This window comes from Agelaius phoeniceus, chromosome 5 (genome assembly GCF_051311805.1).
Source record: "Agelaius phoeniceus isolate bAgePho1 chromosome 5, bAgePho1.hap1, whole genome shotgun sequence".
Taxonomy (NCBI): Eukaryota; Metazoa; Chordata; class Aves; order Passeriformes; family Icteridae; genus Agelaius; species Agelaius phoeniceus.
The window spans coordinates 67,012,391-67,037,934 of NC_135269.1; the positions used below are offsets into that span (position 1 = coordinate 67,012,391).

At 42.6% G+C, this 25,544-nt stretch overlaps 1 protein-coding gene across 4 annotated transcripts in view; it reads right to left on the minus strand.

Moving 5' to 3' along the window:
- The window catches only part of CAMK1D (calcium/calmodulin dependent protein kinase ID), a 225,070-nt gene that overhangs the window by 27,720 nt on the left and 171,806 nt on the right, over positions 1 to 25,544 (minus strand). For all 4 annotated transcript variants that reach the window (XM_054631829.2, XM_077179235.1, XM_054631830.2 and 1 more), the window contains exons 4-6: positions 19,421 to 19,559; positions 13,703 to 13,829; positions 4,687 to 4,762 (exon numbers count right to left, since the gene is read on the minus strand). In XM_054631829.2, the coding sequence (XP_054487804.1) occupies positions 4,687 to 4,762; positions 13,703 to 13,829; positions 19,421 to 19,559 (342 nt within the window). The remainder of the gene's footprint in view (positions 1 to 4,686; positions 4,763 to 13,702; positions 13,830 to 19,420; positions 19,560 to 25,544) is intronic.

A 25,544-nucleotide genomic window follows, 5' to 3' on the forward strand; every position in this document is an offset into this window, starting at 1 on the left:
AAAGCTGTGGACAAGGACATCTCAGCAGAGGGGATCACACACAAATTAAGAAGCAAGCAATGAGGAATGATTATTTGGGGCTGTTTTCCCAATGTTAGCTGAGTTTTCTTGAGCAACCCAAAATGCCTGTGTCCTCTGCCACTCTGTTTCTCCTTCCAGTGCTGAGCAAGTAAGTTATTCCTCACTTTTTTGCTTAGGCTTATGTGTGATGCAAAGCAGGAAAGATGACTGACCACCTTTTCCCAATGGATGACTCCTAGGTGATGGTGGAAACTTCTTTTGGCACAATATACCTTGTCCCTGGTTAATCCTTCCATACAAACAGCACTGATGATTCATGCACATCTACTTGAGAATCAAAAGCAGCTCAGCAGCAAAGTGTGAAAGTTTGATCCAAGATTTATCTCCAGATAGGTAATTGTTTACAAAGAACAACAAACCAGTAACTCTCTGTCCAAACAGTGCATGGAAACAGAAGAAAATTCAAGGTAAAATGTGTTTGACCTGTTGCAGAAGACTATGAATAACCAGGGGCTGAGGCAGAGCATTCTTTTCCAGCTTCAAAACATGATTTTCTATTTTTTGCATAAATTAACCTAATCTTCTCTGTATAAGGTATGCATATGATCAGTATTTTCCCCAAGCTTTTGTAATCCCTTATCTGACCCAGAAAGGCCCCAAATCCAGCTGCTGGGAATCCAGTGAAGTTTCTTGCTCTTCTTATGCTTTATATTTTAAAGCTGGACACATGATCAAAACTATCTTGAGATAAGTGGAAGGCCGAGCTCAACAGTGAGGCTGTTTCAAATTGAGAAATACTGCAACTGGAGTAACAGGAAATTTCAGGCTCTAAAATTAGTTTTTGTGAATAATGACTTCTCATGCAAAACAGGTTTTGATAAAAACTCCACTGGTGCAGCCTGTGCAATCTGGCTGTCATTAAGGAGAAGCACTGGAGACTGGCACTGAAACAGAATTATTCTGTCCCAAGACATCCTTGCAGATCACGGAAACAAATATTTCTCTACAGCATCAGTGCCTCAGAAACAGTTTGTTCTTCCAGTGTCATGAACTGAGGGCTCTCAAGTGAGACTGAGCTCGGGTCTGGAGGCACTCAAACCACTTGTAGTAATATTAGCTCAAAGCATCTTTAATTTATGCCTGATTCTGCGCTGGTTTCCTTTGAGTTTCCATCTTCTTAAATGACAACAGTCTGTCCAGAGTGGCAGTGAGGATCTGTGGGAGAGGTGAGGACATGAAGCAGGACGTTGTGCTTGGATTGCCATATGTAAAAATGCATCTCCAGCTGGTTTAGGCACGTGCAAGTGGCTCCAGCTGTGCTGATTGTGGAGCTGGAATATGGCATATCTGAATGGGTGCAGCCACACTTTGGAGCTGATAGCTCCTGCTCAGGGCAGGTTTAACTCCCAGCATTTCACCAGGTCCTTGTGCTGCTGGTCCTTGAGGCATCTCAGTGCCATGTCACTCTGGGAGCCCCTGCTGAGGCCACAAACCTGCCTGTTAAACTCGTGCCCATCACTGGCTGTACCAGACACCCCACCAGGGATAATTCCCTCCAGCTTAGGGAAGAACCCTCCTCTCCCCTCTCCTTCTACTGTATTCCAGACATTCACTTTCTTAAGACACCACATCCTCAGCTTCTGGCTATTCCTGGAAGCAAGGATGAGATCCAGACCAAGGCTAGGACACGTGAGGTGTGGGCTGGGTTTCTCAGATCACATTGCACTCAGCAGAGATGGAGTCACGGGAGGCTGGAGAGTGATGTAAATGTGCCACAAAGCAGATGAACTCACACTATGGGAGCAGGGTGTGATCCAGTCACCTCAGCATGAGCATCTGGGGCTGTTTGACATGGCCCATGACCCAGCTTGGATCCATCTGCCTCTCCAGATGGAAGGGCTCTGCATTGTGTCACATTTTCCAAACCCATGTGGCTGCCCTGGACCCCCCAGCATGGCACTAACTGTGCAAGTTTAGGCAACTGAACAGCCCACCCTGGTGAAATGGCCTCTTGCATCCACTCAGGCTGGGCTGGGGTGCCCAGTGACCCTGGAGTGCACAGAGCCCCTGATGCTGTGGGGGGCTCACCAAAGGGAGCCCAGGAGTGCTGCTGACTGCTACAGGAGCTGGAGGATGTGGCTTACTCATTGAAAGAGCTGGTTTGGTCTCAGACCCAATCCCACCCAAGCTGTAACAATCTGGCAAAGACATTAACAGGCTCCTTCTGCAGCAATGTGTTATTGCCACTTATTTGGGCTGTACAAAATACAAATCAAGACCTTATTACCTGAAGCACAGAAACCCTGAAAAGGCTTCCTTGTGCTACAAACAGGAATTCATAGAGGCTCATTCTTACTGAGATGATTTAAGCCTTCTGGGCTGGGAATTCCCTGTGTAGTGAATAGGGAATTTAAATTTGCCCAACAAGCTGAGCACATGCTGATTTGGAAAACAGAGCAGGAAACAGAGCTGAACCTTGCAGAAAGAGCAGCCTTGCTTAGGAAGGGGGAAAGATTATGGAGGAGATTAAAATCTTCCACCTGTTGAAGCAGTGCTCAGAAAGTGGGTGTGGAGGACACATTGCCTAGCACTGCCTCACCCCTATTGCCCAGCAACAAGTGAAATAAGAGCACAGAGCAAAGAGCTCTGCCTTTGGTGCATGAGCCATGGGCACATGGGACTGACAACCTGGAGGGAAGCAGAGCCAGGTTTATCTCCAGGCAGCCACATGCAACAGCTCCCAGCCCTGCCCTGGGCTGCAGATGGACACATATTTTCATGGTGGATATAAACTGAATAAACTGAACCCAGACAGCAGCTGAGCCTGGATGTGAGGCAGAGTAGTGCTATCTCCCACCTGCATCCTCCTTTTCCCACTCCCTGAAACTGGTACTCTGTTAAGTCCTAAAAGAACATGAGAAAAGGCTCCAACCATGTGCTGCCATGGCTGGCAAGGACTGACAATGTCAAAAATCCCAACCCTTAGGACTCCCATGATCAGGTTTGCTTATGAAAAAAGGAAACTTTGAGTCAGCACACACCATCCTCATCTAAAAGAGCACTAAGGAATGGTTTGTGAAGCAGCCTTCAAGGTATTTTGGCATGTCTGTGCTCTTCCTCACTGCTGTAGTAGGTCCCAGTGGGCTTTGAACCAAAGTCAGAATCAACACTGTTGATTTTTGCTTTGTTTAGCAAAAGCTTTTTGCATCCTGCTATTGATGCCTGCTCCAAGAGAAATCCATTCCCATGTAAGTTTTGTACTCAACAAGTTTTCCAAATAGACAGTCATAAAACTAAAGTTTTCAGACAGGATTTTGGTTTAAATAAACACATGTGCAATAAACCAAGCTGCCTTCCTATTCTATTTAATATAAAGCCTCCTTGTTTTGGGGAGCATATACATTATGCAAATGTAATGCAAATGTAAAGAATGAACACTGTACAGAGTAGATAGCACAGCAATGAGGTATGTCCTGGCAAAAATAGTTCTACAGCAGTATCAAAAAGTTATTCATGTTGACAAGCCATGAAATGTCTGCATAAGGAAGAAGGGAACAAAGTAGGAATGCTTTAATGCTGTGCCTTATTGGAGCTGCTTTTTCCTTCAGTCTTGTATAACAGTGGTGACAGTTGTGTAAAAGGGAAAAGAAAAAAAATAAAGCAGTGGTAATGCTGTCAGGAAAAGACATTTGTTTCTGTAGCAGCTCAGTGGACACAGCCAGATTAGTTTCTTCTCAAAGCCAATCTGAGCAGGGGACAACAATAACTTCAATAATGTCACAACCTGGACAAGCCCACATTACTGCACACAGTGTAGTCCTGGTGGGACCAAGGATTTTGACAGCTGAAGGGTACTAGTCCATTTCCTACCACTTTTGCTCAAATTTCAGCCTTTATGCAGCTGGGAGGTTGTCAGGACCCAGGACATTGCTCTGGCTGCCCTGGGTAATTCGAGACCCTGGCAGGGGGCTCAGAGACCTTGGCATGGAGTCAAAGACACCTGTGCCTTCGATTTTAGTCCATGGAAAAAAATTGCCAACTTTGTGTGAAGAGTTACAAGCCACAAGAGTTTGAGTAGAATGACAGTTAATTTGTCACAGGGTGAAAAAGTAGAATTTTGGGGTTTTGGAATGGGGGTTCAAGAGGCAAGATGGAGGAATCTGGGCGTGTCCTGCCCTTCTGCTTCTTGTCTTCCATCTTCTGTGATGGTAACACTTTTTGATTGGTTTAAAATAGAACTAGACTGTCTAACATAGGTAATAAGTATTGGAAAATTATTGTAAATAAAATACACGTAGTTCTCAGTATAAAAAGCTAACACCTCCTCAAGGGCAGTCACTGTGCCACAACCCAACCTGCTGGACAGATCTCAGCAGGTCAGAGAAAGAATGCAATGAATAAGAGAAAATTAACAACCTTGAAAAGCAAAGCCAACAAATCTCGACTTTTTCTTTGGTCGCAAGGCTGGGAAAAAAGACCTTCTAATACCTCAGAAGTCATCTCAACCACAGAAACCTGAGAGAAGGTGTCCAGGGTAGATGCTCCCCTGCATCACAAGTGTCAGGGGTGGGTTATTTTGCCCCAGGCTGAGCAGGTAACTCCATGGTGGGAGAGCAAGCTGCAGGTCCCAAAGGTGCCAGCCCTGGGGACTCCAGAGGTACTCACAGGATGTAGGCGATGACCCCAATGGACCAGCAGTCCACGGCTTTGCTGTAGGGCTTCTGGGCCAGCACTTCAGGAGCTGAAAATAAAAAGCCAAACAAGCATGTGTTATAAGGCCAGACATTTGAATATGGTCAAAAGGTACGACTCTGAAACTTGGAGACCCCCAGGACCTTGTTTTGCTCTCCACATATAACCCTTGTGTCACCATGGTATTTTCTGAAAAATCCCTTTGCCAGGATTTTTCTCCTGAGAAGCCTCAAATGAAAAGGAAAACAATAATTATCTGCTGCTGTGGAATGCAACAGGTGCATCTTTGATTGGTCCATGTTGCTTGTTTCTAATTAATGGCCAATCACAGTCAGCTGGCTCAGACTCTCTGAGAGTCACGAGCTTTTGTTATCATTCCATTCCTTTCTATTCCTTGCTAGCCCTCTGATGAAATCCTTTCTTCTATTCTTGTAGTATAGTTTTAATATATCATTTTCTTTTAATATAATATATATCATAAAATAGCAAATCAGCCTTCTGAAACATGGAGTCAAGATTCTCATCTCTTCCCTCGTCCTGGGACCCCTGTGAACACCACCACACCCTTGTGTTTACAAATCTGTCCTGAGGTCTTTGAAGGTCATATCCCCACGAGAAAGGGTAACTCTGAAAGTAGAGCAAATTCACAATTTTTTTTTTTGTCTTCAGGCACAGAAAACAAAACAAAGCACAGAAAGGTGCGTGAGAGGCAGAGGGCCATCACCTCCCTGTTTAGGAGGAAAATGAGGCCGAGCTTTGCACGGGGGCAGAGATGCAGATTCTCCCTGACAGCATCACAGCTCTGCTCTGCCAGAGAGGGCAGCTCCAGAGGCAGCTCAGAAAGGGCAGTGAGTCAGGGAGGAGATGAGCTACATCTGCAGGAGAGGAAGGAGAGCAGCCACCACTTCTTCCAGCAGCTGCCTTCAAAAGCCTGCTGGATGTCAGAGGGAGCCATTTGTCCTTCTGCCTCTGGGAACACAGACACCTCCAGAGGGAGAAATGAAAAGCTGCAGGAATTGGACATGTGCACAAAGGAACTGAGCCTCCTGCCTCCATACAACCACCATTGTCTGAATTTTGCTAGAAGCAAGAGCCTGGGAATTTATTTAAACTCTCTGTGGATCTGCTTTACTATCTTATACTACTGAGACTTAAAAAGGTGCATTTTTTTGTTTGGGTCCCTGTTGAGACCTTGCAGTGTAAGTGCTTAAACCTAAATTTTAAAACCCTGTGACCCTAATCTTTTTCATGTAAAGAAGCTTTTGCCTTTTTCAAAGCAAAACATCCAAAATAATGCAAGAAATCACTAATTGTGGCATTCCTAAAGCAGACTTGCCATACTGGGTTTTAAAAAGTACAGTATTTCCTTTTAGTAATTTGGAGTTCAAATGCTGGAAAAAAGTAATGAAGTGACAAATCCCAACAAAAATATTTCTTGGGAGTCACACCTTCCTCTGCTTGGAGTCTCACCAGCTTCAAAGCACTTAGTTACTTGAAGAAGAGCAAAAAACAAATTGTGACACACAGAGATACATTAAAACTTGAGCCTCACATTTAGTAGCTACCTATCTTCTGCTGTACTGGTAGGACTCTTCAAAGACTTATCTTCTTGATTCAGAGAAGCCAACCAAAAAAAAAAAAAAAAAAAAAAAAAAAAAAAGCCAAGGTCAATACTGCCAGCAAGGTATGGAACAAGAGGAGATCATGAGAATAAAAAAAGATGTTCTGGTGCTTTAGCATGAGGGCTCACAGAGGGGACTGGAGGAAGAGAGTGCACAAGGCAGATGAGGGCATCTGCATTCCCACAAGCAGAACAATGATGGAAATGGGTTAAATTTCACCAGAGACATGTTGCAGAACTGAAGAAACTTCAGGGGAATGTGGGTAAAATTATGGGTGGCAACCATGTTATGAAGACTCTTGAAAACTGGGATTTGTCCCAGTCTGCAGCACAGGTTAAATACTACCCAATTTTCAAGTCATTCAGCAAATTGGGACCATTGTATGTGAACTGGAAACTGGGACCACTGCATAAGAAATGAGAGTTTCCTGTTTTGTTCCATCCCTTGTAATCAAATTTTGTGACAAAATATGAGAACGAAGGGAGATAATGCTCTCCTGTTTTTGTGTGCTTAGATGTCTTCCAAATCTTCATTTTATTCACATTCTCCTCTGCCTTTGACTGTCTGTGCCTATTTACATAACTTTCAAGACTGGTAAACATTACACATTTCATAGCTCCTAAAGAAAATATTATGCAAATGGCTGCTGAGCACCAGTGAGTTCCTGACATTATACAGATATGCCACATTAACATAACAGAAAACAATTCTGAGATGAGGGGATGTGAACTATATAAAGATTTTCCCTCTTAAAACATCAAAGCTGTGCTGGGGCATTTCTCTCTGTTTTGAAGGAGTGAAGAGCACTGATAGTTATTGCTGTGGATGGCAGCTCTGAAAGAGGTAAGAACAATACAGGGTAAGCACTAACAAAGAAAGGTAGGAGGTTTAAATACTTCTTTTAAGGCCAAATGGCTGGTTTTGATTTTTGTTCCAATAAGTAGACAGGAACAGGAGGACACAGCTCAGCATCATCTGCCTCTGACGTACGGAAAAACGGAAATATTTATAATAATGAGCTGAAAAACAAGTCCTCAGTGCCAAGAGGCAAAAGCAGGAGACACAACGAAGAAAATCCAGGAGCTGACAGCACTAAAGGATCAACACAGACGGCTGGGGAGACAAAACAGCAGAAAGGAGAAGGGGAAAGCCAAATCTCCCATTTCTGGAGAGGGGGAGATGCCAGCTGAGCACAGCTTCCACTATCACACATCCCCAGGGAATCACTGGGCTCAAACCATGAACAGTGGTCACCTATTGTATGCAGGGAGCCCCCAGTGCTGGGAATAATGTGCTCTGACTGCATGATTCAGAATGCTGAACAATTTCTTTATATACACTATATACAATATATAACATATAATACAATATTAAAAATATATAAATATAATATATATTATATGACTATAATAATAAAACATATACAATAATAAAATAATATAATATATAATACATATAATATGTATACATATATATACATATAATATGTAATATATAATACATATAATAAAAATATATTAAAATTTTATATATATATTATATATATATATATATTATATATAATACTATATGACATTAATACTATACTATAACTATACTAAAGAGATACTACACTATACTAAAGAAAAACCCATGACTGTCTGAGACAGTCAGGACACAGCTTGGACTCAGCTGGCCAAAGAAACAAAACAATCCTCAGCAGAATCCAATTGACAAATCACTTTGGGTAAACAATCTCCACAACACATTCCAGGGAAACAATGGAGCAAACCTGGGCCCTTCCTTCACATCCAGGAAGGTGTTTCAGGCTGAATCAGCATTGCCACAATGCCAGGTGCAAGGGGGAGGCTCATTCCACCTTCAGGTACATGAAGGTGTGCTTCCCCAGATGATCCTGCTGTCTTACAGATGGCTTTATTTATTTATTTATTTATTTTGTTTGTTATGTTTTGCTTTTAATAAGAGAACAAATTCAAAGGCTTGTTTCAAATGGAGGTTTCAAGAAAAGGTGCAGACCAGAACATTTGGAACCCTTTCAGAACACCATGCCATTACCATTACCCTCAGTGAAGCACAGCTATGCTAATAAACCCCCTAAAAATGCAGCTGCTGGATGCCAAAACCTGCAATCCATGTTCCTGCAAAGAGCTCAGGTGATGGGGATTGCTCTGATACTTTAAGCCTGTTGTTCACACTGTACAAGTCATGAGGGTGCCTGTTCTCTATAACAGCCTGTACTGCACACAAAGGGCCAGCCCAGCCCCTCTCCTGAAGCCAAAGCCTGCAAAGTACCCTCCTCACAGTGCAAACAGGCTGAGGTGCACATGAAGCAGCTCCAGCCCCTCTCCTGAAGCCAAAGCCTGCAAAGTACCCTCCTCACAGTGCAAACAGGCTGAGGTGCACATGAAGCAGCCTCACCCCAAGAGCTGAGTTCTTCTTCCACTGAATCCTGGGGTGAACACAACTTCTTTCCATTTTTTTCACACATTCCTCCAGTGCTCATCTTGTTCTGGTCAGCCAAGACTGTGAAGTTTGAGGCTTTTTCAGAAGGAGAGCAGGGTTTCAGTGCAGTATTGCTGACTTTCTGTGCTCCTGTCATTCTTATTTCATGTTGCTGAGTCAGATTTAGATATCTGCCATGGGTAATAATGCAGTTTTTGCTTAGCAGAGGGTAACACAAGTCTTTGTCAGGATTTGGCAACAGAGCTGAGAAATTGCCCTATCATGTGCTTCTGCCTGAGCAAACCCTGTTCAGAGTGATTCCCATGCTTTATTTTTACTTAGTTATTCATGATACTGCCTAAAGGCTCCTGAAGTAGTTAATGGCTAATAAGGATATTCTGAAGGCTTATTGAATATTTTCCAACCTTTGACTCAAAGGATACCAAATAAGTAAAAATTCAACATGATAATCTATTCCTTACTTAAATGCTGTGGTCTTGCACAGGGCTAAGAGGAACAGGTGGCTTTGGTGAGATCTGAAACTACTGGATTTATGGCAGAGCAGAGATGAAAGCTGTGAAATGACCTTTGATAAAAGCACTACAGAAAATGAAAACAGGGAGTGAGGTGGAGCATACCAGGACCAGCCATATATCCAGAATCCAGCCCAATTTGTATGGCAGGGAAGTACAAGAAAGTTTTACTTGAAGAGGATTGGGATTCAGAGCAAGAATTTTAAATCTCAGTAGGATTAACATATTAGTCAGCCACAAACACAGCTCATAATTCAGTGTTTCTGCAAGATGAGAGCAGATTGCCTCAGACAGGCTTTTCTAACATTTTTTTTAATAACAAGCATCTTGAAAGTAAGTTCCATCTGCAGAAATAAGCAAAGCTTTTGAGGGCCTACCTCTCATGGAAAGTCACTCAGTGAGACCCAATTGCCAAACACCCAAAATCTCTTCAGAAGAATTTGCTGAGTGATTGGAGTCACCTCCTGGTGGGTGCCCAGCTTGACACACCTCAGGAATGGCTCATTTTCAGGCAGGTTTGAACAGCTCCTACCCCAAAACTGAGTTATTATATAAGGCCAAGAGCTGACAGCCCAAATCTATGATGTTTAAAATTATAAATCACTAATGGCTTCTTGGGATCTTGCCCATAATCACACACATCCCTCAGGGTGTTGAAAACACCACTTCTTCTCCACATTGGACAATGGGTTCATGTGAAAAATGTATATTTTATGATTGGCTTTTGGCAAATATTAAAATGAATATTATCTGTGTTGTATTAGAAAGTAATGCTGTGTTCATTCTCTTAAGTAGTGTGTTAAATATAGTTTTAGGTTATAACAAAATGTTAAAATAGAAACTATGATATGCAGGATACTTTTTTTAAAGAAAGGACTCGCAGCGAGATAGCAGCCACAGGACACCCGAATCTTCCAGAGAAAAAGAATTTATTGCTCCATTATCAGGAGAAATGAACTTCTTCCCTCCTCAAAGGCGCTGTTAGGATTCAGAGGAAGAAGTTGACGATGACCAGACAGAATCCTGTGTTTGAATGGAATTTATGCATCAGGTATGAAGTGTATGAATATGCAACAGGTTATTGTTTTTAAGGGTTAGTCCTTTGTAATGTGTGTCCTTTTTTGGGCTTATTTTGCCCAGAAAAGGTACCTGGACGTCCATAACTCTTTGTGTCTATTGATTCATATTATCCTAATTCAAATTGTCCAAATTATTATTACTCTTAATTGTATTACTATTTTTATAATCATTTTATTACTATGAAACTTTTAAAATTTTACAAACAAGTGATTGGCGTTTTTTACAGTTCAGAACCAAGCAGGTCACTCCTCACACCTCATTTGGAGTGAAATGAGCCACACAAGGCTCACCTTGCCTCATCTTTCCCAATTCAGCTGCCATCTAAAAGTTGGGTGTCTAGTCAGTTCATCAGTCTAGTCTCAGCTCATCAGAAAGAATCCCAGACTCTTTCCATAAGAAATGGGGATAAGAATGCTAAGCAATAAGAAAATGCAAGACCTTCTTAGTAGAGGCTGTGCTGTCAGATCCCCTTTTCAGTAAGCAAATATTTAGACTGGCCTCTTAATAAAAGTGGCTCAGATAATTGGGTTAAATTATCTTAACCATCAGCTTTTCATCACAGGGCCAAAATCTCTGACAAAACTCCTGAAAAAATAAGAACTCAGAACTCTTGACAGTAATTTAATCTGTAAGGCAGAGCTTTAAAAGCTGAAATCCTAATGCCCCATTCGCCATGCACATTTCAGATACAGTCCAATTTGAAAAGTGATATTTTGATTTTCAGAAAGAAAACTGATATTTGTTAAGGGATTTAATTCTAATTACACCCTTCCTTATTCAATAAATTTCCAGACCACAGAAACAGGCATTTAATGTCATAGATACTACTGTTCTTTGCAGATGAAACTATGAAAAGTTGAGATAAAAAATGAAGCACGAGGAGTTGAAAGTATATCCTGATGAAGGAAATTAGACAGAAATGACAGGGGGTTGCAGACTTGCAAATACTTGGGCAGCAGACAGGAGTTAAGATCAGGTCTGCTTCTGAGTCAGAAGCTTGTCCAGCACTTTGCAAAGTGGGATCTGAGTGGACCCATTTCTGGAGATGAAGTTATAAATTGTAGCAGATGCCAATGACTTCTTAACAGAGCCCTGGGTGCCTTTGACATGTGATATGTGCCTGAACATCTTCCAGCAATTAAAAGCAAAGTGGTTAAACTGATAAAAATAATCAGTTCTGGTAAGATCTTAGAAACTCTTAGGGTGTTCTGCCTATCTCTGACAAAAAGCACCAGGAAATGAGTTTTAAGTGATAGATCTCTGAGTGCTACTTAACCTGAGGTAAAATAAATTGGAAAGAAAAGGCAAAACACAAAAGGAGGTGGCAGAGAGGGCACTTGATGGGCTGGGACTGTGGCATTTGTCTGCCCCAGCCAGGCTGAGGAGTTTTATCCATGCTGTGCCAGTAGGAGGAATAACTTCCATTGATTTGAGGGCACTTGGCAGGTGCTGCAGGCTGGAAGACATGAAAGCTTTTGGATATGGGCAAGTTGCAGATCACCTATGCAGAAGCCACAACATCAGGTCTAATACTCAAGGACAACCATTGCAGGGGCCACCACAGTGACCAGCAACAAAAACCTTCTGAGCTTGGAAATGTTGTCTGAGCAACCTGTCACATTTAAAAAAATAAATGTACAGCACCAAAGAGGAGCTGAATCTTGTGCAGAAAAAAAAAAAAAAAGAAAAAAAGAAATAGAACAAATATTTAAAGCTGTTTTCTTTGTGAAGGAGGGGGAAAAGCCCTGTCAGCACTTCAGAAATAAGTGGCCATGACCTCTTGAACCAGGATGAGTAAATCCTGTGTTCAGCAAGGTAACAACAAGCCTGGAGGCACTTGTGCAGCCATCAGAGGCCAGACCATGGGTAATGAGAGCTCTCAAACATCTCTCAAAGCACTACAGCTCCTGTCACAGGCTCCAAGGGCTTCCTCTCCAAAATAGCAAGTTTTCTCACGTAAATAGCAATGATGAGAGGCTGCATGAGATCACTCAGAGACCAAGCAGAGTCACTCCCTCATTTTCACCAGCACTTCAGCAAACATCATCTCAGCTTTCCTGTGCCTTGAGACTCATTCTGGTCAGTGCCCATTCCAGAGCAAAATAAAACATGTTTGATAGGGACAGAAGAGCTGACAGCAAAAGTTATGAAAATTGCTGTCTCACCTCAGTTCCTGCCACTGCTTTGGAAGAAGATTTCCAGTCTGGTGTGATTACACAAGACTGCATCCTGACCCATGTCTTAAAATAAAACATTGATGGGAAAAGCACAGAAATCTGTTCCTTTTCCTGATTTTATTGGGATAGAGTGTCTGCACAATGTGAAGATAATGCCCATAAAAAATACCTGTGACAAATCTGTATGGCTGTGTCATAATCACCTAATCTGAGCTGTTGTACCATGATATCATCAGAGCTATGAAAAGAGGTGAGGTGGCAGCTGCAAAGTAAAAAGAGTTTCTGACAGCTGGAAAGCATCCAGTCTTTCCTGCTGGAAAGATCTGAGAGAAATCTATTCACTGTCAGTGGCATGGACTTCATGGGTACCCCAGAGTTTAACTTCCCCACCTCAGCTGATGATCCTGCTGTGGCAAGAGGCACAGGCTTGCTGGATGTCTTGTACACAAAGGGAGCTTTTAAATGTGTTTGCTCAAACAGGCCTCATCACCACCTGCCCTCTAATGCTCACTTTCAGCTACTTAAGCTGTTCTTAGAGATTGCTGGTAAACATGCTGCTAATAGGTGGCCTTGTACAGTCACTACCAAATGGACAGAAGAGCAAAGAATAAATGACAGAAAACAATTTGACACTGTCCAGGAAGGCCCAAGGATCTAAAGAGCTTTTGCATTTTAACATCTGAGTTAGTAATTTAACATGATTGTAACAGAGGATTGCTGAACACAGCTGAATAGATGCAGCTCTTTCATTTTACTGTCTTCTCTCAGAGGAAGCTGGAAAATGCTATTCTTTATGATTAAAATAATACATTTCATTAGGTAAAGCTTCTTGGTTTCCTAGGTGCTTGCAGGAGCAATACATTTGAGGCTATTCTTCACAGCACCACATGCTCCTGGTGTAGCTAAAGCAGGATCTTTGAGAACCATTCCACAAAGGACTGAAAACATCAAAGTGAATCCCACAAACCCAGAGCTGGATTGCAGAATTGTACCCCAAAGGCGAAGAGCACACAAGACAGAGCACAGGCAAACACTAAATTCTAACAACTATCTGTAAAATCTCACGTGCACCATGTACCAGCACCAGAAAATGAGAATTATTTCATTTTCACTAAAATATAAGCAAACCTCTTACCAACATAGCCAGGAGTGCCACAGGCTGTGGACATCACATCTCCTTTACCCTCCATCTTCGACAAGCCAAAGTCACTGATCATGATTTTTGACTCCTCATCCTGGCTGTAGTAAAGCAGGTTCTCAGGCTAGAAAGGAGAATAAGCAAAAGGAGTTTTGAATATGTGAGTTCAGTAACAACACCTGGTGACCCAGGCATACATTTAATACAATCCCTCATCACACCATGCACAAATATAATTTGCTTGCCCTAAGTTTAAAGAGTTGTTCTTAAAACCTACATGGAGATCCTCTCCAGACTCCTGCATGGCAACAAATGGAAGACCCTGACACCCTGAGCTTTGAGCAACTTTTCTGGGCCAACAAACTCCTCCTCTGGCACCTCAAGAAAGACCCAAGGCTCATCCCTTACTTGTGAGATATGTCTGATGCATTTTCACTTCAGAGTGGTGAAACAGAAGGACTCATTTGAAAGCAAGTAAATATGGTAAATCCAGGTAGTATACTAAAAAATTTTATACAGTATTTGAAAAAAGAAAAAGGAAAACAGGAGGTATTAGAGAATTTTTGTATCTTCTCCACTAGAAACAAACTGTTTTGAGAGGGGAAATGCCTTTACAGTTATCAGACTTGAAGCAAGGATATTTCAGCTAGAGCTGATTAGGAAAAAAATGCTGAAGGAAAAATGTGCTATAGCACTAAGCACAGCAACTTGTTTATGGCAAGAGAAAACAAGGATCACTCCACAAAGCCCTGTGACTTTTTACATCAGAGTCAGGCAGCTGGGAGAGCCCAACCAGCCTCCATCTGCTCCAGACATCCCTGCATTCTTGTGTTCTGAGCATGCTGCTGCTGCTACACAGCAAAGCTCAGGCTGGGGGCTGTGAGAGCCCACCTCTTCCCCTGCCTAACATCTGGGCTCATGAAAGGGTCCCACACCTGCAGCACTCAGCCTGGAGGCAATGGGCTTTGGACTTTTGGGTCTTCATCTGTAAAAGTGATGGGTACCCATCATCATCATCTTACTGCAGGGGTTCCATACTGCTGTCTCCTTATTGCAAAGGTTTCACAGCTTCTTGGTGTTTCTCGTGGGCAGCTCCTCAGAGCACTGAGTCTTTCTTCTTCACAAAGCAGGCACTGACTCCAGTTCCCTTCTTAACCACCCACCTCACTCTTTTATAGCCCTCTTCTTCCCATTGCTTACAGCTGTGGCCTGTAAAGTCAGGCCTGTTCCTAATCCTTCATAATTGGCCCAGCTGCAACTCCTTAGGGGTAAGATTACTTTCTACACTATCTTTATTTTCTTAAATTCTATCCTCCTACAGGTACCCAATGTTTCTAAATAGCCTCAGTGGAGTCTATTGCCCAAAGCTGGCACAAATGCTGACAAACAGCCTGCTGTGTGCTCCAGGGAATGGTGAGGAGCAGCTGCAGCCACACAACATCCTCAGACTCCCTGGGACACATCCAAGCTTGCATTTGTGAGGAGGAGAAACTGCAGTTCAGCAGCACCAGAACCCATCTGCTCTGGGGAAGGGGGGATGAAGGGGTGCTGGAGGGTGATGTCCCCATTCAGGAGGTTAAAGCCATTCCTGCTCCCCAGCACCAAGTGCTGGCTTCATCCATGGGACATGTGGAAACATGGGACACAATGGCCATGAGAGGATCTGCAAGCCGCAGCTGTGGGCCAGCAGGGCTGAGGTAAAAATGGAAATTATTTGGCTCCTAAAAATAAATATGCAGTTGTACCATTTATGTTCTTTCTCATGATAACTTGCAAGTCCAGTGCTTTAATTGCACTTTATAGTGTTGACACTCTTGTAAGGACTACAGCTTCCTGCCATGCTCTGCCCTAGGCTGGAGTCACTCCTAATTTTTACTACAGCTCTTGTGATCTGGTGAGGGTTTGGTAGACTTGGAATTAAGGGAAAAGCAGTTATCTCCTAACAATTTCTAAAAACTCACCTCAGGTTCCCACATACATTTAATAAGGTCAAGAAACCCACACATTTAAAAGTCAAACTTGTTTAAAAGAATTCTGTTTCCTCAAGCTGGTTAATTCAAAAAGCATTAACATGGTGGCTCTGTACCAAATGGAGCTGCTTGAGCCTTTCACTCCTTTTGTGCATCCTGGAGTTCCCCCAGACATCACCTGCTGCCATCTCTTCTAATCTGCTCTTGCATTACTTAGATTAGAGACTTGGAGCCCAGACATGCTTTTACCAACTACAGCAAGTCCTATTTTGGTATCTGAATAAACACATAATTACAATAAATAATTGTTATGGATGTTTCATGGGTTGAGTTTTTGTAGAGTGGATTCTTTCCCAGAGTTTCATTTTGAACCTTACAGTTATTTTGATATTTTGAAATCATAAAAAGTCTTATTATATCTCTGTTTTTCTCATCATGGTATGTTTTTGCTAACAGAAATTCACAGCAGGTGTTCCTCATATACTGCATTTTATGAGTCATTTTGACAATTGATGTGGTACTGACAAAAATCTGCAAACAAAAGAGAGAAAGAGAAAAAGAGCTACAAAATACCACTGGAGAAGGTTGGTTTGATCTAAATTCAGCTTGGCCTTATATAAACTCTGAAAGTAATTTGTACATGAATTTAATTCCCAAATCACCAGACCCCATATTTTATTACAGGAACTTTAAAATAAGATTATTTTTAAAAATGAGAGGTATAACCTGCTTTAGATTATAAATACAAGAATAACAAGACCTTGTACAATGGAATATCTGAATTAAGAGGTCTTGGACCTCACTCCAAAAATGCGGGTGGCAGAAAGAAGACTGAAGTTGTTTCCTAGAAGTTGAATTTGGGAGCAAGATGGTCATGTTAAAATACAGCGCTTCCATACTGGAATTCTGTGGAGCTCTTACAAATATGAGAATGTTCCTGTGTACTTCAGCATAAGGGCAGGAAATGAACAGGAGCTGAGGGCAAGATGTGGAGACTGTAGGAGATGGGAGCCTAACCAGTGCCTCCTTGCAGGAAACCCATTATTTGGGACTGTCTGGACTGGACTGCAGAGCCTCTTGACTCTGTTAGTGTTCATTAAACCTTTTTATAAGGCTTATATAAGGCTTATAACATGTAGCCAAATTCCACTCTCTTCACAGAGGGAACATACAAGCTCTGCCTCAACATCCAAGGAAACCCCTGTTTGGAGCATCCCTCCAAAATACAGCCAGAGATGTTATTTCCATCACTGAAGTCTTCATTTCTGGCAGTAAACTTTGGCAGAATTAACTAGCTCAGGAGCTGAACACATGGTTTGCTTTTGAAATTTGTGTATTTTTCTAGTATCTTCTGCTCATTTATTACTTAAAACACTAAAGTGCTATCAAATCCAAGCCTTTCTGCTTGTCTTAATGGCACTAAAGATACTGGAAGAAAAGAATAAAACAACAACATTTGGGGAGTTTTTATACCTGAACAGCTGAGAGGTTTAGATGTGACAATATGGTGCAGCTGAAAGGAAAATAATCTAAATATCACATTAGCACACAATGGTCCTTAGAAGAACCCTTGCTGTTAGCAAAAACACTGCTCCAAGAGATAGGAAATCACTAAACTTTCCCCCACTATTGTTACCAGTCATTATTAAGTAAAAGTAAATCTAGCACAGCAAACCTGCAAAATTCTTTTTAGCAGTGAACACACCTCAGCTGAGATGGGGTGTGGCGTTCACATTCTCTGAAAAAACTCCTTCACCTAGGATTTTTCTCCTGGGAACCTGAGAAGCTTCAGAGAAAAAGGAAAACAATTCTGATCTCATTTGCTTCTCCTGTGTTGAGCTCATGTGGAATGTGTTTGGAGATTGTTTACCCACAGGTGATTGTTTCATTGGATTCTGCTGTGAGCTGTTTTCACTCTTTGGCCAATCAGGGCCAAGCTGTGTTGGGGCTCTGAAAAGAGTCAGGAGTTTTCATTATTATCTTTTCTGTATTCTTTAGTATAGTATAGTATACTAAAGAATACAGAAATTAAAAGAATACTATATCTAGTATTCTTTAATATAATATAGTATTGTAAAGTAATAAATCAGCCTTCTGAGAACATGGAGTCAGATGCATCATTCCTGCCTTCACTGGGACATTCCCTGCAAATACAATAATGGGGTTTCTGCCTTAATGTAACATTTTGGGTCTTAATAGCTTTTCCTCAAATCCTACGTGCAAAGCTCCCACTCTAAGTGCCCTGACTGCAGAGTCCTCATTGAAACCAGTCCCATGGGGGCTGGAACCCAGGGCACAGGGAATATTTCTCTGCCTGTCCTGAGAAGTCCTGATCCCCAGGAGAATACTGCTTTTAACCTTCGTCCAGGGAGAAAGCTTCCATGACTTTGGGATTAATTGGAATCTATGAGTGTGTGAAATAGATAGTAGTGTAGTTTATCACAGGGTGAAAAACTTAGCGTTTTGGGGTTTTAGTATGGGCTTGAGTATTCTATAGATAGAAGACAAGATGGAGGATTGGGGGCATTGTCTGATTTCCTTCTTGTTCCTCATCTACTCCATTTTCTGCAGTGTTGGTGGCACAGAGTGATTGGTGAGAAAAAACTGCAATTCAGATGTTGCATGAACAGACAAATAATTAGGTATTGGTAGAAAGGTAGAAATAAAATAGGTTTTAAGAGTTAATTGGACAAAATAGATTTAAAAGACCTTGAACCTGTGTGTCTTGTGACTTTTGGTGCCTTTTCTTTGTACACTACATCTGATATGTAGATGGCGTGCTGAACTTCTGATAAGAGAAAAATAAACAGCAACCTGAAGACCGAAAAATACAAAAGTCCCGTTCGTCTCTATGTAAGAGCTGAAATGAGGGATGTGGGACTCCAGGGGCTCTCCAAAATGCAGTTTATTCCATCCAAGAGTTACAGCAGTCCAGGGTTGTGGGTGACAGAGCCTGTGCCTACAGCTGTCAGCTCCAGACCCTTTGGTTTTGGTTACAGTGCATTATATACTTTACTTTGCTGAGCATCTTAATACAGCAGAACCAATCTATACCTTAACTTTTATCTATAGCCTATCATAACTACTGTAATTACCATATTCATGTTACTATTCTCCAATCACTAAAAGTTAGTACATTACAGTTTAAGCTAGAAGTTGTTTTTCAGTTTTCTTGCAGTGGAAAATTCTGAGACCTTTTTTCTACTTGCAACTTTGCTGACTTGTTTGCCTGTGCTATCTTTCTGCTTGGTAAAAACATCTTGTTTGGGGTGGGTTTATCCTTTGCTCTAAGCCATAAAAACCCCTTCTAACTAACACACCCTTTGCCTCCTTGGTTATCCAGTAAGACTGGCTCAGCAATTCTTTTCTTCTATATCAAAATTTGCTTCCATCTCTATTCCTTCATCAGACTCTACATTTAAAAATCTTTCTGCTAAGCACACATATCTGTGAGACTTTCTTGTCAAACTTTCATCCTTCCCAACAGTCTCTCCATACTGCCACAGAACTTTTTAGGGGTCTCCCTATCAGGGGGATCTTTGGGGGAGGAGGTTTCCAGGAGGGTTTGGAGCATCTCTCCTGTGGTACAACCTTACTGGAACAGCCAGCCCTGAGGCACACACAATTACACAACCTTCATTGTTTGTTCTGCACAATGAACAAACTTCATGTGTTTGTTAGGCTCACACAATTACACAGCCTCCACTGACGCTGCCCAGTGGCCAGAGGGGTGCTGTGGCTGTACCTTGAGGTCCCTGTGCACGATGCCCATGCGGTGCAGGTAGTACACAGCGTCCAGGACCTGCCTGATCAGCGTGCTGGCGTCCTTCTCCGTGTAGAAGCCCTTCTCCACAATGCGGTCAAAGAGCTCTCCCCCAGACACTCTGGAAAACACAACAGGAAGTAGAAGAGTGAGGACGTGCTTTGTAAAGCCCTTTCTGTATATCATTAAAGGGTGGTCAAGGCCATGCACTGGACACAGGCAGCCAGAGCAGATCTGCCTGCGGCTCTGGGGCTCCCCCACGATGCATCCCAAGGATGGCCACAAGGATGGGGAAGGGTCTGGAAGGGAAGTTTTATGTGTAGGGGCTGAGGTCACTTGGTCTGGACAGCCTGGAAGGGAGACCTCACTGTGCTCTTCAACATCCTCATGAGGGGCAGTGGAGGGACAGGCACTGGTCACTTCTCTGGTGCCCATTGACAGGAGCCAAGGGAATGGCCTGAAGCTGAGTCAGGGGAGGTTTAAGTTGCATATCAGAAAAAGGTTCCTCATCCAGAGGGTGGCTGGGCACTGGAAGAGGCTCCCCAGGGAAGTGGTCACAGCACTGAGCCTGACAGAGTCCAAAATCATTTGGACAATGCTCTCAGGCCCAGGGTGTGATTGGGGTGTCCTGTGCAGGGCCAGTTGGACTCAATGATCCTCACGGGTCCCTTCCAACCCAGCATATCCTATGGTTCTATGAATTGAGTTTGATTTTCTCCAAGGACTGGTCAGGCTAGAATGGAAAACCCATCACACATCAGGAAGTGGCCAAAGACTCTCTAGCACTTGCAGAGGAAATCACAATCATAGCCCAGCAAGAGCCAGGGGAGCAGACCCTGCTTTCCCTGCTGTCCCACCCCAGAGAACTTTGCATAGGCAGTTCCATCTGCTGGTGCTGGCCCACTCAGGCTGTAAAGCTCCCCCCTTTTATGATCCCTTGGGGTTCACTTTTCACTCCACTGACAAGGCTTGGGGTTTGCCCTGGAGGAATGGTCCCATTCTTTCCCCACTAGGGAGTGAAATGCATTCAGGAGTCGTTGCCACTACCTATAGAGAATTATTTTATTAAAGTAGCCTGCACCTCTGACAATTTTAAATGCTCTCAGAGGTCCCCTTCTTTATTCACACATGCATGATCATTTATCTGCAGCCACAATCTCTTTAGGCAGAGCACAGCCTCTGCCGGGCACTGGTAGGAGACAGTTATTGATGAGGAACACAGATTATCAGTGCAATTCATCACCAGATGACACAAATGAGGAAAGGATTCCACAACTCAAAGAGGAAAGAAAATAAAACCTTGACATCCCACTATTTAATGTCTGCCATACTGCACTTTTTCCCTGCCTTGCTAGAAATAACACGTTCTGAACCCAATTTTAAATAAAGAATGGCACATTAAAACTCCCTGGAGGAGTATCTGAGGAAACAAAAGAGGAAAGAAATGTCTGAGTAATTGAAATAATAAAACTGTCAGCAAAAAACTGCCCTACTAGGGTAAATAAAAGATTTCCATTTTAGCAAGCAAAACCTATTAAAAAATAAAATGTATGTGAAATGTTTCTTCAGCAAGTTGCACCACTTAGCATATCATAAATAGCACAGTAAAACTTTCTTTAAAAACAAACCTAATAAAGGGAAAATAACAAATGATTACAGTCATTAAATGCATATGGACTGAGAGCTTGCCATTACACAAACACTAGGTAATTCAGCCACTCCAGGCAATAATCTGCTTGAATAATAACATGAAGTCACTTCCTAGGGAAGTTTGGAGCCTGAATGGGAGAGAATGCTACCACTAAAAATGAACACATTCAGCTTCAAAAATGAAAAGCAACCCTGGAAACCTTAAAAGAAAGAAACCAGATAATCCTTCTATGAAGTGCTAGGCAAACAAAACAAACAGCTTACTGACACACTGGCACTATATTGAAACTGCAGGAAAGGTGAAGTTCACCCAGGGTCTGACGTCCACCAGCAGCCTGAATTAAATGCCCTAATTCTTTCCTAGTTTCTCAAAACAGGAGTTGTATTTCTCACATACACATATTTATACATACATGTGTGGAAATACACAGAGTGTTGCTCCAAGCCCCTCTTGGCCCAGCCCATCCTGTGCCCTGCCAAGGGAGAACAGACTCACCTCACCCTCACTGTTCACTGAAGGCAGATACAATTTTATTGAATATGGCTCCTATTAGCTGACTGTCTTTTTATATTTCCCTTGCAGTCCCTTTGTTTCCTGTGGATTGATTGCACTGAAAATTGAGCCCACACAGTAATTAGTATCCCAGAATACAGCATATTTCCCCATGAAAATGCAGTGTGTGCTGTTTTGCAGGTTCATACAGTTACTTTTGTTACACTCAAGCAATGACTGCTTTAGTAGATACCAATTTACACCATATGCTTTCCTGCACAGGGAAACTCTCCTTTGATTTTTGCACAGAGTATATTTCCACAAAATATTTTTCACTAAATTGACAGAATTTCCCTCCATGCCAGCTCACTCCCTGCCCCCCCTTAAGCCTCACTCTTTAATTGAAGGCTTTTCTTAGTCAGATTTAGTCCACTGGATCTACTGTACGCAGGCTCAATCTGCTTATAATTTTATTTCAACACACAGAAAATATTTGCAACCTCTTAAATGATGCACTGCAAACCAGAGCTTATCCAAACACTCAGGAGGAGCAGCTCTTACATTTGCAGGCCCTTGTTTATTGAGAATGCTGAGAGCATCCCAGGTCCATGCAGAGAGCCAAGGGTCTCGTGCTCCTATTTATTAGTGTGGTGACTCTGTGTCATGGTGCATTACAGCTTTGCACTAGAGTCTCCCTGATGTTGGCAAGGTTCCTGGCTGAGCTCCACCTCCCTGGGATGCTCTTCAACTCAGCACCCAAGGCCATGGCTACTTTCCACATGAACCTCATGTCCTTATGGCTTTTCTCCCCTAAGATAGGGTTAATCCAACCACAATGTCATTGGGAATGCTGCTCCCTGCATGGCACCCAAGGACTGACACAAGCCAGTGCTCCCACAGGAGCTGTGGGAGAGCATCTGAGCTCTTAAATCATGGTGGAGATGTGGCCTGTTGGCTGGTCTTGATCCCAACCCCCCCTGCCCTGCTGGGATGGGACTTGGCATCTCTTCTGAGCAGACCTGGGCACTCATAAAGTGTTCCTGCAGTTTGTTCCAGTCTTTAATACTCTGGAATAATTATTTTCTTTTTAATGGCACCATCCAGCTTTGCCCTCTCCATGGCAATTTTGAGGCAGAATTGAAACTGCAGGCAGTAAGAGCAGAATTAGGTCTTTGTTTTAAAGGAATTTAAGACAGAATTTTCTGATCAGAAAGAGAGGGTAGGAGGGATTTCTCATTAGTGGAAATTAGAGGCCTGCTCCTGTCTTGGAGCTGGCACTGGCTCATGGAGCTGGACACACAAACAGCAGCAAAAGGAACCTTTTCCCCCTGATGATTTCAATCTTGGTTCCCAGCAAAGAAAAAGTCAAGGGACAACCAGCCAAGCTCAGGTACTTGAAAAGCATTTAACTCTGGAGCAGCTCAAGTGTCACGCTGTGATCCAGGGTAGCTTCAGCCCTGCCCAGGGATTCAGAGTTGGGCAAAACTCAGCAAAGCAGCCACAACTGCCTCTTCTGTATGGATGTGCCTGCTGGGACTGCCTGATGGAACATGTCTGGCTCCAGCCCTTGGTCCTGGCTCAGCCACTGAGCTGTGGCTTTTCTCTGGTTCTCCAAGCAGCTTGGGAAAAGCCCAGCACCTGGAGAAGGAGCTGAGCCAAGTGTCCCCATGGCACATGGACACCCCAGAATATGCTTTGCCTGCCTCCAGCAACAGGAAACTATTTCAAAGCAATGACCAGAAGAATAATTTCATTTAGAATTAAAAAAAAAAATACAACCAAACTCAGCCATAAATATGAATACTTTAACTCCTAATACATCTTTTTCCTGAGGCTACATGCCTTAAGTACATATTACTGACTAGCCACATGAAAAAAGCCAGAACAAACATTCAAGGTGAAAGGAAATAGGATTTGAGGGGAGGGGGGCAGTCACTGCCCTGGCCCTGGTGGCCACACTGTTGCTGATACAGGCCAGGATGTATTCCATTAACACCCAGTTTGAGGAGGGACAGTAGAACCCAACTTGACCATCTCATAAAAGAGATATTATCTGCAATTCCACTGGGGAAACACAGATTGCACTCTGCTTCCAGGGTTTCCTGAGATAAAAGCTTCCAGATCTAGTGTTTCATTAAGGAGACTTTGGGTATTGATCATGCAGGCGATACAAATATTTCAGTGGACCTAGGCTGGTGATGGAGTTTGCAATAAATTCCTACAGTTATATTTATAATCTTTTATTTTCCTGACTGGATTTGGGGGGGTTTGCTTCTTCCCAGTTTGATGTTTAAATGCAGATCTAAACCTCTAGCACAAGCTGCCACATTGAGTGGCTCATCTTAGGACAGGTTTCAAAAAACTTTGAAAATACCAATGGTTTTGTACACGGACAAGCTACCTTGTTAACTGGGCGCTCAGTGTGTACACTGTTGGCTGAACTCCCTGCTCAGACAGTAAAAAAGGACCCTGAAAGACCTTGCAATGCTCATTAGAGGCAAAGGAGAGGTCACTCTAACAGTGACCTAATAAATACTCAGGCTCTGTTTAAGGATTGGTGTCAGTCCTTGACACTACATTTTCCGTATTTGTGCAATTTCTAATTTACAGATGTAACTTGTGAGAGACAAGGAAACTTTTCAGCATTACAGAATTCCCAGAACGACTAGGTTGGAAGAGACCCTCAAGATCATTGAGTCCAACCCATGCCCTAACACCTCAACTAAACCATGGCACTGAGTGCCACATCCAGGCTTTTCTTAAACACATAAATACATTACTATTTAAGCACATTACTATTTAAACACATAAACACATTACTATTTAAACACATTACTATTACACCTTCCCTTTACATTAACCCATTTCACCATCAGTTCATCAGGAAAGAACCAAACTGGCAAATAAAAAGAAAACAGCCCATGCTGCAGGTAAAGGGAATTATCAAACTTTTTCCAAAGCATCCCATTCCTCTGCAGCACCATCAGGAAAGCAGAAGGTGCAACGTTTCAAAGCAGTACTTTGATGAAAAATGAGAACCAAACAAAAACTCCCTTGTAATTTAAGGCCCTAAACTCATAAACAGAAAACAAGAGCCCATCTCTCTGAATTTCTGGTGTTTTTGCCAGCAGAGTGAAACCTGCACCCTCACACTGCAGGTCACAGTACCAGGTACCTGCCAGACTGTCACCTCAGCAGGGCTGCCTGGTGGGGGACATCCCCACATATGTTAGCCTTCAGGTGAATAAAAACATGAATAAAAGAACAAATAAACACTGGAATTAAAAATAAGTTAGTCATATTAATGTATTCAGTTGCCCTTTCTTTCTCTTGGTGGGACTGTCTGTGTGTGCAGATAAATCCTCTCACTTCTTCACCCCTGCATCCCCCACTGTCACCAAGTGTAGGAACCCTTCTGCTTGTTTTAGGAGCTTGAAAAATAAAACCCTTTGAAATATCACTTTGACTTCTTTGCCATTTGGCAAAACACTGATGCTTCTCTTCCTCTTTTGTACTACAGGCTGGAATTGCTCTGGATCATTTACTGCTTGACAGTTTAATTGCTTTTTATCAGGAGTCTTATTGATGAACTCATCAGTGGTGGATTTACATGAAGAACCCCAGCAAAGCTATTCAGAGCTTGTTGGCTTTTCCCTCCAGAAGGGTGTTCAGTCCACCTCATGCTTCCATGTTCAGTCCACCTCATGCTTCCATGCAGTTCAAGTCATGATCCATTCTCCACTGGACAAGTCACCAAAGCACCATAAGTCATGCTGGGTTAGAAGAGCCACCCTGCGAAGGCAGACACATCCCTAGGGATTCACCAATGCTGTTTAAACTTGCACATTAGGGAAGCTAAATAAAAAAGAGGACTGGTTTCAGAAATTGGAGCAGGAGGCCTCCCAGGACAGTATGAAAAGTAAGTTAAATATGAGCATTACCCTATAATTGTGAGCAGCTTAT